Consider the following 13,818-nt stretch of genomic DNA (forward strand, 5'->3'; position numbering starts at 1 on the left):
AGGGGCTAACTGCTTGGGGGATAACTACATGAGGACTAAACTACATGGGGGCTAACTACTGGGGGCAAAATACTGGAGGCAAACTACATGAGGACTAAACTACTGGGGGCTAAACTACGGTGGGCTAACTACATGGGGGATAAACTATAGGGGGCTAACTACTGGGGGCTAAACTACAGGGGTCTAACTACATGGGGCAAACTACTGGGGGCAAACTACATGGGGGCTAACCACATGGGGGCTAAACTACAGGGGGCTAACTACTGGGGGCAATACTACATGGGGCATAACTACAGGGCTTTACTACTGGGAGCACTACTACATGGTGGACTACTTCAGGGGGCATTACTACTGAGGGCATTACTACTGGGGGCACTACTACACAGGGTCATTACTACTGGGGGCAATACTACACAGGGGCATTACTACTGGGGGCACAACTAATGAGGGTGTTGTATAGGGAGCACTTCATAAGGGGCATCACTCCTGGGGACATAAGGGGCACCACTACTATGGGCTCTACATAAGGGGCACTACCACTGTGGGCACTACCACTACAGTGAACATTGCATACGGGGCACTACTACTGTGGGCATTGTATAAGGGGCGTTACTGCTGCAGGCATTATGTGTCTTAGGAATGCTACTCCTGTGGGCTTTGTATATAAGGCGCACTAATGTGTGTCATAACATGAATGAGGGACATTACTATGTGGTGTAATGTGAATAAGATTGTGCTAATGTGCGGCATAATTTGAATTGGGGATACTATTGCATGACCACACCCCTTTTTGCAGCGCTCGCCTGCGGCAGGTGCAATCCCTTTGCAACTAAGTTGCTGGGGTGGGGGGTGAGTTTCACCACCACTCTAGCCACTTTAAACACTGCCTCCTAGTCTCCATCCACTCTGAAATGCCCAGGTGTTGCAAAAGCCTCCTCAAATGTGAGATTTGTTGAAAAAAATTGCAAACTTCTTCAGACACTTGTTTTCGGGTGTCCACAGTAAGGGATTCCTGGACTGCCCAGTACCAAAGAATTGCTCAACTGTGAAAATATCGACACACCGTCCGTCTCTGAATCAGGCGCTGAGTTGTGCATCACCTGACACTGTGTGCTAAGGGCCTTATTCAGAGGCAAGTCCACCCGGATGCTGGGTCCTGCACCCCCCGCTAAAATTTTAGTGCATCGCTCAACAGTGATGCGCTCGCATAATGAGGGTTGCTCCCTGCCTTTGCAGCCTAGCTGCAAAGGCAGATGGAGGGCCACTATCTTTTGGGTCGCAGCGGCTGCAGGTGACATGATGCGGCTGCCGTGGCCCGCCCCACAAATGGTCTGGACATGCCTGCATTGTCTGGACCACGTCCCCCAAATAGTGCATCAACGCCTACAAAACACGGCGTCGACGCTCCATCACCGCCCCCTGACAGGACTTACACTGCAATTGCATGTGCACATCTGCTGAAATCGCCTAATAGCGTTTTCAGCACATTAGCAATTGATGCTGAATCGGAGGCCTAAGCTCAGAGCATATACAGAGTGAAAACACATTTACATGGGAAACACATGGGTAAGCCTATTTAATAAGTATTGAGTGGAACTAATACTGCCTGTTCTGATATCACTAAAAAGACTAATTTACTATGCCTCCCTCCCCAAGTATTCATATAGGGGGTAATTCCAAGTTGATCGCAGCAGGACATTTTTTTAGCAACTGGGCAAAACCATGTGCACTGCAGGGGAGGCAGATATAACATGTGCAGAGAGAGTTAGATTTGGGTGTGGTGAGTTCAATCTGCAATCTAATTTGCAGTGTAAAAATAAAGCAGCCAGTATTTACCCTGAAGAGAAACAAAATAACCCACCCAAATCTAACTCTCTCTGCACATGTTATATCTGCCTCCCCTGCAGTGCACATGGTTTTGCCCAACTGCTAAAAAAATTCCTGCTGCGATCAACTTGGAATTACCCCCATAGTTTTGATAGGAATTTAGTAATAGGAATGGGTATCTTGTAAGATTGTTACGTAATATTCTGTTTCCACAGAGAAGGTCTACCAAGAGATAGATGATGTCATTGGTTGTCGTTCTCCAACTTATGAGGATAGACATAGGATGCCTTATACGGAAGCATTTATACATGAGCTTCAGAGATATGCTAATATAACTGCACTAGGCCTTCCTCATGAACTGATCAAGGACACCCAGATTCGTAATTATACATTCTGCGAGGTAACAATAATAAGAATTTACTTACCGATAATTCTATTTCTCATAGTCCGTAGTGGATGCTGGGGACTCCGAAAGGACCATGGGGAATAGCGGCTCCGCAGGAGACTGGGCACAAAAGTAAAAGCTTTAGGACTACCTGGTGTGCACTGGCTCCTCCCCCTATGACCCTCCTCCAAGCCTCAGTTAGGATACTGTGCCCGGACGAGCGTACACAATAAGGAAGGATTTTGAATCCCGGGTAAGACTCATACCAGCCACACCAATCACACCGTACAACTTGTGATTTGAACCCAGTTAACAGCATGATAACAGAGGAGCCTCTGAAAAGATGGCTCACAACAATAATAACCCGATTTTTGTAACAATAACTATGTACAAGTATTGCAGACAATCCGCACTTGGGATGGGCGCCCAGCATCCACTACGGACTATGAGAAATAGAATTATCGGTAAGTAAATTCTTATTTTCTCTGACGTCCTAGTGGATGCTGGGGACTCCGAAAGGACCATGGGGATTATACCAAAGCTCCCAAACGGGCGGGAGAGTGTGGATGACTCTGCAGCACCGAATGAGAGAACTCCAGGTCCTCCTCAGCCAGGGTATCAAATTTGTAGAATTTAGCAAACGTGTTTGCCCCTGACCAAGTAGCTGCTCGGCAAAGTTGTAAAGCCGAGACCCCTCGGGCAGCCGCCCAAGATGAGCCCACTTTCCGTGTGGAATGGGCTTTTACAGATTTTGGCTGTGGCAGGCCTGCCACAGAATGTGCAAGCTGAATTGTACTACAAATCCAACGAGCAATCGTCTGCTTAGAAGCAGGAGCACCCAGCTTGTTGGGTGCATACAGAATAAACAGCGAGTCAGTTTTTCTGACTCCAGCCGTCCTGGAAACATATATTTTCAGGGCCCTGACTGCGTCCAGCAACTTGGAATCCTCCAAGTCCCTAGTAGCCGCAGGCACCACAATAGGCTGGTTTAAGTGAAATGCTGAAACCACCTTAGGGAGAAATTGAGGACAAGTCCTCAATTCTGCCCTATCCGTATGAAAAATTAGGTAAGGGCTTTTATAGGATAAAGCCGCCAATTCTGATACACGCCTGGCTGAAGCCAGGGCTAACAGCATTACCACTTTCCATGTGAGATATTTTAAGTCCACCGTGGTGAGTGGTTCAAACCAATGTGATTTTAGGAATCCCAAAACTACATTGAGATCCCAAGGTGCCACTGGAGGCACAAAAGGAGGCTGTATATGCAGTACCCCCTTGACAAACGTCTGAACTTCAGGAACTGAAGCTAGTTCTTTTTGGAAGAATATTGACAGGGCCGAAATTTGAACCTTAATGGACCCTAATTTTAGGCCCATAGACAGTCCTGTTTGCAGGAAATGCAGGAAACGACCCAGTTGAAATTCCTCTGTAGGGGCCTTCCTGGCCTCACACCACGCAACATATTTACGCCAAATACGGTGATAATGTTGCACAGTTACATCCTTCCTGGCTTTGATCAGGGTAGGGATGACTTCATCCGGAATGCCTTTTTCCTTCAGGATCCGGCGTTCAACCGCCATGCCGTCAAACGCAGCCGCGGTAAGTCTTGGAACAGACATGGTCCCTGCTGGAGCAGGTCCTTTCTTAGAGGTAGAGGCCACGTGTCTTCCGTGAGCATCTCTTGAAGTTCCGGGTACCAAGTCCTTCTTGGCCAATCCGGAGCCACGAGTATAGTCTTTACTCCTCTCCTTCTTATGATTCTCAGTACCTTGGGTATGAGAGGCAGAGGAGGGAACACATACACTGACTGGTACACCCACGGTGTTACCAGAGCGTCCACAGCTATTGCCTGAGGATCCCTTGACCTGGCGCAATATCTGTCCAGTTTTTTGTTGAGGCGGGACGCCATCATGTCCACCTTTGGTTTTTCCCAACGGTTCACAATCATGTGGAAGACTTCTGGGTGAAGTCCCCACTCCCCCGGGTGGAGATCGTGTCTGCTGAGGAAGTCTGCTTCCCAGTTGTCCACTCCTGGAATGAACACTGCTGACAGTGCTATCACATGATTTTCCGCCCAGCGAAGAATCCTTGCAACTTCCGTCATTGCCCTCCTGCTTCTTGTGCCGCCCTGTCTGTTTACGTGGGCGACTGCCGTGATGTTGTCCGACTGGATCAACACCGGCTGACCCTGAAGCAGAGGCCTTGCCTGACTTAGGGCATTGTAAATGGCCCTTAGTTCCAGGATATTTATGTGAAGTGACGTTTCCATGCTTGACCACAAGCCCTGGAAATTTCTTCCCTGTGTGACTGCTCCCCAGCCTCTCAGGCTGGCATCCGTGGTCACCAGGACCCTATCCTGAATGCCGAATATGCGGCCCTCTAGGAGATGAGCACTCTGTAACCACCACAGGAGAGACACCCTTGTCCTTGGAGACAGGGTTATCCGCTGATGCATTTGAAGATGCGATCCGGACCATTTGTCCAGCAGATCCCACTGAAAAGTTCTTGCGTGGAATCTGCCGAATGGAATCGCTTCGTAAGAAGCCACCATCTTTCCCAGGACCCTTGTGCATTGATGCACTGACACTTGGCCTGGTCTTAGGAGGTTCCTGACTAGGTCGGATAACTCCCTGGCTTTCTCCTCCGGGAGAAACACCTTTTTCTGTACTGTGTCCAGAATCATCCCTAGGAACAGCAGACGTGTCGTCGGAATCAGCTGCGATTTTGGAATATTTAGAATCCATCCGTGCTGTCGTAGTACTACTTGAGATAGTGCTACTCCGACCTCTAACTGTTCTCTGGACCTTGCCCTTATCAGGAGATCGTCCAAGTAAGGGATAATTAAGACGCCTTTTCTTCGAAGAAGAATCATCATTTCGGCCATTACCTTGGTAAAGACCCGGGGTGCCGTGGACAATCCAAACGGCAGCGTCTGAAACTGATAGTGACAGTTCTGTACCACAAACCTGAGGTACCCTTGGTGAGAAGGGCAAATTGGGACATGGAGGTAAGCATCCTTGATGTCCAGAGACACCATATAGTCCCCTTCTTCCAGGTTCGCTATCACTGCTCTGAGTGACTCCATCTTGAACTTGAACCTTTTTATGTAAGTGTTCAAGGATTTCAGATTTAAAATAGGTCTCACCGAGCCGTCCGGCTTCGGTACCACAAACAGCGTGGAATAATACCCCTTTCCCTGTTGTAGGAGGGGTACCTTGATTATCACCTGCTGGGAAAACAGCTTGTGAATGGCTTCCAATACCGCCTCCCTGTCGGGGGGAGACGTTGGTAAAGCAGACTTCAGGAACCGGCGAGGGGGAGACGTCTCGAATTCCAATTTGTACCCCTGAGATACCACCTGCAGGATCCAGGGGTCCACTTGCGAGTGAGCCCACTGCGCGCTGAAATTCTTGAGACGGGCCCCCACCGTGCCTGAGTCCGCTTGTAAGGCCCCAGCGTCATGCTGAGGACTTGGCAGAAGCGGGGGAGGGCTTCTGTTCGTGGGAAGAGGCTGTCTGCTGCAGTCTTTTTCCCCTTCCTCTGCCCCGGGGCAGATATGAGTGGCCTTTTGCCCGCTTGCCCTTATGGGGACGAAAGGACTGAGCCTGAAAAGACGGTATCTTTTTCTGCTGAGAGGTGACCTGGGGTAAAAAGGTGGATTTCCCAGCCGTTGCCGTGGCCACCAGGTCCGATAGACCGACCCCAAATAACTCCTCCCCTTTATACGGCAATACTTCCATATGCCGTTTGGAATCCGCATCACCTGACCACTGTCGCGTCCATAACCCTCTTCTGGCAGAAATGGACATCGCACTTACTCTTGATGCCAGAGTGCAAATATCCCTCTGTGCATCTCGCATATATAGAAATGCATCCTTTAAATGCTCTATAGTCAATAATATATTGTCCCTGTCCAGGGTATCAATATTTTCAGTCAGGGAATCCGACCAAGCCACCCCAGCACTGCACATCCAGGCTGAGGCGATTGCTGGTCGCAGTATAGAGATGAGCGGGTTCGGTTCCTCTGAATCCGAACCCGCCCGAACTTCATGTTTTTTTTCACGGGTCCGAGCGACTCGGATCTTCCCGCCTTGCTCGGTTAACCCGAGCGCGCCCGAACGTCATCATCCCACTGTCGGATTCTCGCGAGGCTCGGATTCTATCGCGAGACTCGGATTCTATATAAGGAGCCGCGCGTCGCCGCCATTTTCACACGTGCATTGAGAGTCATAGGGAGAGGACGTGGCTGGCGTCCTCTCCGTTTAGAGAAGAGAGAGACACAGTAGAGACGAGAGAGACACAGTAGTAGTAATTTTGGGGAGCATTATTAGGAGGAGTACTACTATACTACTACACTACTTGCTGAAGTGATATAGATTAGATAGTGTGACTGTAAGTGTATTGTATTATCTGACTTGTGGGGGAGACACTGACAGTGGGGAGCAGTTAGAGTCTGAGAGCAGGACTCAGGAGTACATATAACGTACAGTGCACACTTTTGCTGCCAGAGTCAGTGCCACACTGCCATTGTTGTGACCACACTGACCACCAGTATAATAATATATTTTGTGATTGTCTGCTTAGGACTCGGAGTACTAGTTGCAAGTTGCAACGTGAGTGACCTGACCACCAGTTTAATAATCAATCACCACCAGTTTAATATATATATATATAATTGTATATAATATATATATATATATATATATATATATATATATATATATATAATATTGTATACCACCTACCCGTGGTTTTTTTTTTTTCATTCTTCTTTATACATACTACTATAGTAGCTTACTGTAGCAGTCTGCGGTGCTGCTGACCTGACAGTGTCCAGCAGGTCCGTCATCAGTCATCATTACCTAAGAAATATATTATCTACCTGTCCGGCTGCAGTACTAGTGATATTATATATACATACATATATATATTGATTTCATATCATTATCATCCAGTCTATATTAGCAGCAGACACAGTACGGTAGTCCACGGCTGTAGCTACCTCTGTGTCGGCACTCGGCAGTCCATCCATAATTGTATACCACCTACCCGTGGTTTTTTTTTTTCTTTCTTCTTTGTACATACTACTATAGTATAGTAGCTTACTGTAGCAGTCTGCGGTGCTGCTGAGCTGACAGTGTCCAGCAGGTCCGTCATCAGTCATCATTACCTAATAAATATATTATCTACCTGTCCGGCTGCAGTACTAGTGATATTATATATACATACATATATATATTGATTTCATATCATTATCATCCAGTCTATATTAGCAGCAGACACAGTACGGTAGTCCACGGCTGTAGCTACCTCTGTGTCGGCACTCGGCAGTCCATCCATAATTGTATACCACCTACCCGTGTTTTTTTTTTTTTTTCTTCTTTGTACATACTACTATAGTATAGTAGCTTACTGTAGCAGTCTGCGGTGCTGCTGAGCTGACAGTGTCCAGCAGGTCCGTCATCAGTCATCATTACCTAATAAATATATTATCTACCTGTCCGGCTGCAGTACTAGTGATATTATATATACATACATATATATATTGATTTCATATCATTATCATCCAGTCTATATTAGCAGCAGACACAGTACGGTAGTCCACGGCTGTAGCTACCTCTGTGTCGGCACTCGGCAGTCCATCCATAAGTATACTAGTATCCATCCATCTCCATTGTTTACCTGAGGTGCCTTTTAGTTGTGCCTATTAAAATATGGAGAACAAAAATGTTGAGGTTCCAAAATTAGGGAAAGATCAAGATCCACTTCCACCTCGTGCTGAAGCTGCTGCCACTAGTCATGGCCGAGACGATGAAATGCCAGCAACGTCGTCTGCCAAGGCCGATGCCCAATGTCATAGTACAGAGCATGTCAAATCCAAAACACCAAATATCAGTAAAAAAAGGACTCCAAAACCTAAAATAAAATTGTCGTCGGAGAAGCGTAAACTTGCCAATATGCCATTTACCACACGGAGTGGCAAGGAACGGCTGAGGCCCTGGCCTATGTTCATGGCTAGTGGTTCAGCTTCACATGAGGATGGAAGCACTCAGCCTCTCGCTAGAAAAATGAAAAGACTCAAGCTGGCAAAAGCAGTAGCACCGCAAAGAACTGTGCGTTCTTCGAAATCCCAAATCCACAAGGAGAGTCCGACTCCAATTGTGTCGGTTGCGATGCCTGACCTTCCCAACACTGGACGTGAAGAGCATGCGCCTTCCACCATTTGCATGCCCCCTGCAAGTGCTGGAAGGAGCACCCGCAGTCCAGTTCCTGATAGTCAGATTGAAGATGTCAGTGTTGAAGTACACCAGGATGAGGAGGATATGGGTGTTGCTGGCGCTGGGGAGGAAATTGACCAGGAGGATTCTGATGGTGAGGTGGTTTGTTTAAGTCAGGCACCCGGGGAGACACTTGTTGTCCGTGGGAGGAATATGGCCACTGACATGCCTGGTGAAAATACCAAAAAAATCAGCTCTTCGGTGTGGAAGTATTTCAACAGAAATGCGGACAACAGGTGTCAAGCGGTGTGTTGCCTTTGTCAAGCTGTAATAAGTAGGGGTAAGGACGTTAACCAGCTCGGAACATCCTCCCTTATACGTCACCTGCAGCGCATTCATAATAAGTCAGTGACAAGTTCAAAAACTTTGGGTGACAGCGGAAGCAGTCCACTGACCAGTAAATCCCTTCCTCTTGTAACCAAGCTCACGCAAACCACCCCACCAACTCCCTCAGTGTCAATTTCCTCCTTCCCCAGGAATGCCAATAGTCCTGCAGGCCATGTCACTGGCAATTCTGACGATTCCTCTCCTGCCTGGGATTCCTCCGATGCATCCTTGCGTGTAACGCCTACTGCTGCTGGCGCTGCTGTTGTTGCTGCTGGGAGTCGATGGTCATCCCAGAGGGGAAGTCGTAAGACCACTTTTACTACTTCCACCAAGCAATTGACTGTCCAACAGTCCTTTGCGAGGAAGATGAAATATCACAGCAGTCATCCTACTGCAAAGCGGATAACTGAGGCCTTGGCATCCTGGGTGGTGAGAAACGTGGTACCGGTATCCATCATTACTGCAGAGCCAACTAGAGACTTGTTGGAGGTACTGTGTCCCCGGTACCAAATACCATCTAGGTTCCATTTCTCTAGGCAGGCGATACCGAAAATGTACACAGACCTCAGAAAAAGAGTCAACAGTGTCCTAAAAAATGCAGCTGTACCCAATGTCCACTTAACCACGGACATGTGGACAAGTGGAGCAGGGCAGGGTCAGGACTATATGACTGTGACAGCCCACTGGGTAGATGTATGGACTCCCGCCGCAAGAACAGCAGCGGCGGCACCAGTAGCAGCATCTCGCAAACGCCAACTCTTTCCTAGGCAGGCTACGCTTTGTATCACCGGTTTCCAGAATACGCATACAGCTGAAAACCTCTTACGGCAACTGAGGAAGATCATCGCGGAATGGCTTACCCCAATTGGACTCTCCTGTGGATTTGTGGCATCGGACAACGCCAGCAATATTGTGTGTGCATTAAATATGGGCAAATTCCAGCACGTCCCATGTTTTGCACATACCTTGAATTTGGTGGTGCAGAATTTTTTAAAAAACGACAGGGGCGTGCAAGAGATGCTGTCGGTGGCCTGAAGAATTGCGGGACACTTTCGGCGTACAGGCACCACGTACAGAAGACTGGAGCACCACCAAAAACTACTGAACCTGCCCTGCCATCATCTGAAGCAAGAAGTGGTAACGAGGTGGAATTCAACCCTCTATATGCTTCAGAGGTTGGAGGAGCAGCAAAAGGCCATTCAAGCCTATACAATTGAGCACGATATAGGAGGTGGAATGCACCTGTCTCAAGCGCAGTGGAGAATGATTTCAACGTTGTGCAAGGTTCTGATGCCCTTTGAACTTGCCACACGTGAAGTCAGTTCAGACACTGCCAGCCTGAGTCAGGTCATTCCCCTCATCAGGCTTTTGCAGAAGAAGCTGGAGACATTGAAGGAGGAGCTAACACGGAGCGATTCCGCTAGGCATGTGGGACTTGTGGATGGAGCCCTTAATTCGCTTAACAAGGATTCACGGGTGGTCAATCTGTTGAAATCAGAGCACTACATTTTGGCCACCGTGCTCGATCCTAGATTTAAAGCCTACCTTGGATCTCTCTTTCCGGCAGACACAAGTCTGCTGGGGTTGAAAGACCTGCTGGTGAGAAAATTGTCAAGTCAAGCGGAACGCGACCTGTCAACATCTCCTCCTTCACATTCTCCCGCAACTGGGGGTGCGAGGAAAAGGCTCAGAATTCCGAGCCCACCCGCTGGCGGTGATGCAGGGCAGTCTGGAGCGACTGCTGATGCTGACATCTGGTCCGGACTGAAGGACCTGACAACGATTACGGACATGTCGTCTACTGTCACTGCATATGATTCTCTCAACATTGAAAGAATGGTGGAGGATTATATGAGTGACCGCATCCAAGTAGGCACGTCACACAGTCCGTACTTATACTGGCAGGAAAAAGAGGCAATTTGGAGGCCCTTGCACAAACTGGCTTTATTCTACCTAAGTTGCCCTCCCACAAGTGTGTACTCCGAAAGAGTGTTTAGTGCCGCCGCTCACCTTGTCAGCAATCGGCGTACGAGGTTACATCCAGAAAATGTGGAGAAGATGATGTTCATTAAAATGAATTATAATCAATTCCTCCGTGGAGACATTGACCAGCAGCAATTGCCTCCACAAAGTACACAGGGAGCTGAGATGGTGGATTCCAGTGGGGACGAATTGATAATCTGTGAGGAGGGGGATGTACACGGTGATATATCGGAGGATGATGATGAGGTGGACATCTTGCCTCTGTAGAGCCAGTTTGTGCAAGGAGAGATTAATTGCTTCTTTTTTGGTGGGGGTCCAAACCAACCCGTCATTTCAGTCACAGTCGTGTGGCAGACCCTGTCACTGAAATGATGGGTTGGTTAAAGTGTGCATGTCCTGTTTATACAACATAAGGGTGGGTGGGAGGGCCCAAGGACAGTTCCATCTTGCACCTCTTTTTTCTTTAATTTTTCTTTGCGTCATGTGCTGTTGGTGGAATGTTTTTTGGAAGGGCCATCCTGCGTGACACTGCAGTGCCACTCCTAGATGTCCCCGGTGTTTGTGTCGGCCACTAGGGTCGCTTATCTTACTCACACAGCTACCTCATTGCGCCTCTTTTTTTCTTTGCATCATGTGCTGTTTGGGGAGGGTTTTTTGGAAGGGACATCCTGCGTGACACTGCAGTGCCACTCCTAGATGGGCCCGGTGTTTGTGTCGGCCACTAGGGTCGCTTATCTTACTCACACAGCTACCTCATTGCGCCTCTTTTTTTCTTTGCGTCATGTGCTGTTTGGGGAGTGTTTTTTGGAAGGGACATCCTGCGTGACACTGCAGTGCCACTCCTAGACGGGCCCGGTGTTTGTGTCGGCCACTAGGGTCGCTTATCTTACTCACACAGCTACCTCATTGCGCCTCTTTTTTTCTTTGCGTCATGTGCTGTTTGGGGAGGGTTTTTTGGAAGGGACATCCTGCGTGACACTGCAGTGCCACTCCTAGACGGGCCCGGTGTTTGTGTCGGCCACTAGGGTCGCTTATCTTACTCACACAGCTACCTCATTGCACCTCTTTTTTTCTTTGCGTCATGTGCTGTTTGGGGAGGGTTTTTTGGAAGGGACATCCTGCGTGACACAGCAGTGCCACTCCTAGATGGGCCCGGTGTTTGTGTCGGCCACTAGGGTCGCTTATCTTACTCACACAGCTACCTCATTGCGCCTCTTTTTTTCTTTGCGTCATGTGCTGTTTGGGGAGGGTTTTTTGGAAGGGACATCCTGCGTGACACTGCAGTGCCACTCCTAGACGGGCCCGGTGTTTGTGTCGGCTACTAGGGTCGCTTATCTTACTCACACAGCTACCTCATTGCGCCTCTTTTTTTCTTTGCGTCATGTGCTGTTTGGGGAGGGTTTTTTGGAAGGGACATCCTGCGTGACACTGCAGTGCCACTCCTAGACGGGCCCGGTGTTTGTGTCGGCCACTAGGGTCGCTTATCTTACTCACACAGCTACCTCATTGCGCCTCTTTTTTTCTTTGCGTCATGTGCTGTTTGGGGAGGGTTTTTTGGAAGGGACATCCTGCGTGACACAGCAGTGCCACTCCTAGATGGGCCCGGTGTTTGTGTCGGCCACTAGGGTCGCTTATCTTACTCACACAGCTACCTCATTGCGCCTCTTTTTTTCTTTGCGTCATGTGCTGTTTGGGGAGGGTTTTTTGGAAGGGACATCCTGCGTGACACTGCAGTGCCACTCCTAGACGGGCCCGGTGTTTGTGTCGGCCACTAGGGTCGCTTATCTTACTCACACAGCTACCTCATTGCGCCTCTTTTTTTCTTTGCGTCATGTGCTGTTTGGGGAGGGTTTTTTGGAAGGGACATCCTGCGTGACACTGCAGTGCCACTCCTAGACGGGCCCGGTGTTTGTGTCGGCCACTAGGGTCGCTTATCTTACTCACACAGCTACCTCATTGCGCCTCTTTTTTTCTTTGCGTCATGTGCTGTTTGGGGAGGGTTTTTTGGAAGGGACATCCTGCGTGACACTGCAGTGCCACTCCTAGATGGGCCCGGTGTTTGTGTCGGCCACTAGGGTCGCTTATCTTACTCACACAGCTACCTCATTGCGCCTCTTTTTTTCTTTGCGTCATGTGCTGTTTGGGGAGTGTTTTTTGGAAGGGCCATCCTGCGTGACACTGCAGTGCCACTCCTAGATGGGCCCGGTGTTTGTGTCGGCCACTAGGGTCACTTATCTTACTCACACAGCTACCTCATTGCGCCTCTTTTTTTCTTTGCGTCATGTGCTGTTTGGGGAGGGTTTTTTGGAAGGGACATCCTGCGTGACACTGCAGTGCCACTCCTAGATGGGCCCGGTCTTTTTGTCGGCCACTAAGGTCGCTTATCTTACTCACACAGCTACCTCATTGCGCCTCTTTTTTTCTTTGCGTCATGTGCTGTTTGGGGAGGGTTTTTTGGAAGGGACATCCTGCGTGACACTGCAGTGCCACTCCTAGATGGGCCTGGTGTTTGTGTCGGCCACTAGGGTCGCTTAGCTTAGTCATCCAGCGACCTAGGTGCAAATTTTAGGACTAAAAATAATATTGTGAGGTGTGAGGTATTCAGAATAGACTGAAAATGAGTGTAAATTATGGTTTTTGAGGTTAATAATACTTTGGGATCAAAATGACCCCCAAATTCTATGATTTAAGCTGTTTTTTAGTGTTTTTAAAAAAAAACACCCGAATCCAAAACACACCCGAATCCGACAAAAAAAATTCGGTGAGGTTTTGCCAAAACGCGGTCGAACTCAAAACACGGCCGCGGAACCGAACCCAAAACCAAAACACAAAACCCGAAAAATTTCCGGCGCTCATCTCTAAGTATAATACCAGTATGTGTGTATATACTTTTTAGGATATTTTCCAGCTTCCTATCAGCTGGTTCCTTGAGGGCGGCCGTATCAGGAGACGGTAACGCCACTTGTTTTGATAAGCGTGTGAGCGCCTTATCTACCCTAGGGGGTGTTTCCCAACGCG

General features: G+C 48.5%; 1 protein-coding gene across 2 annotated transcripts in view; it reads left to right on the plus strand.

The window, feature by feature from the left end:
- The window catches only part of LOC134949251 (cytochrome P450 2F2-like), a 188,492-nt gene that overhangs the window by 137,372 nt on the left and 37,302 nt on the right, over positions 1–13,818 (plus strand). For both annotated transcript variants that reach the window (XM_063937732.1, XM_063937731.1), the window contains exon 8: positions 2,043–2,227. In XM_063937732.1, the coding sequence (XP_063793802.1) occupies positions 2,043–2,227 (185 nt within the window). The remainder of the gene's footprint in view (positions 1–2,042; positions 2,228–13,818) is intronic.

This window comes from Pseudophryne corroboree, chromosome 8, assembly GCF_028390025.1.
Source record: "Pseudophryne corroboree isolate aPseCor3 chromosome 8, aPseCor3.hap2, whole genome shotgun sequence".
NCBI lineage: Eukaryota > Metazoa > Chordata > Amphibia > Anura > Myobatrachidae > Pseudophryne > Pseudophryne corroboree.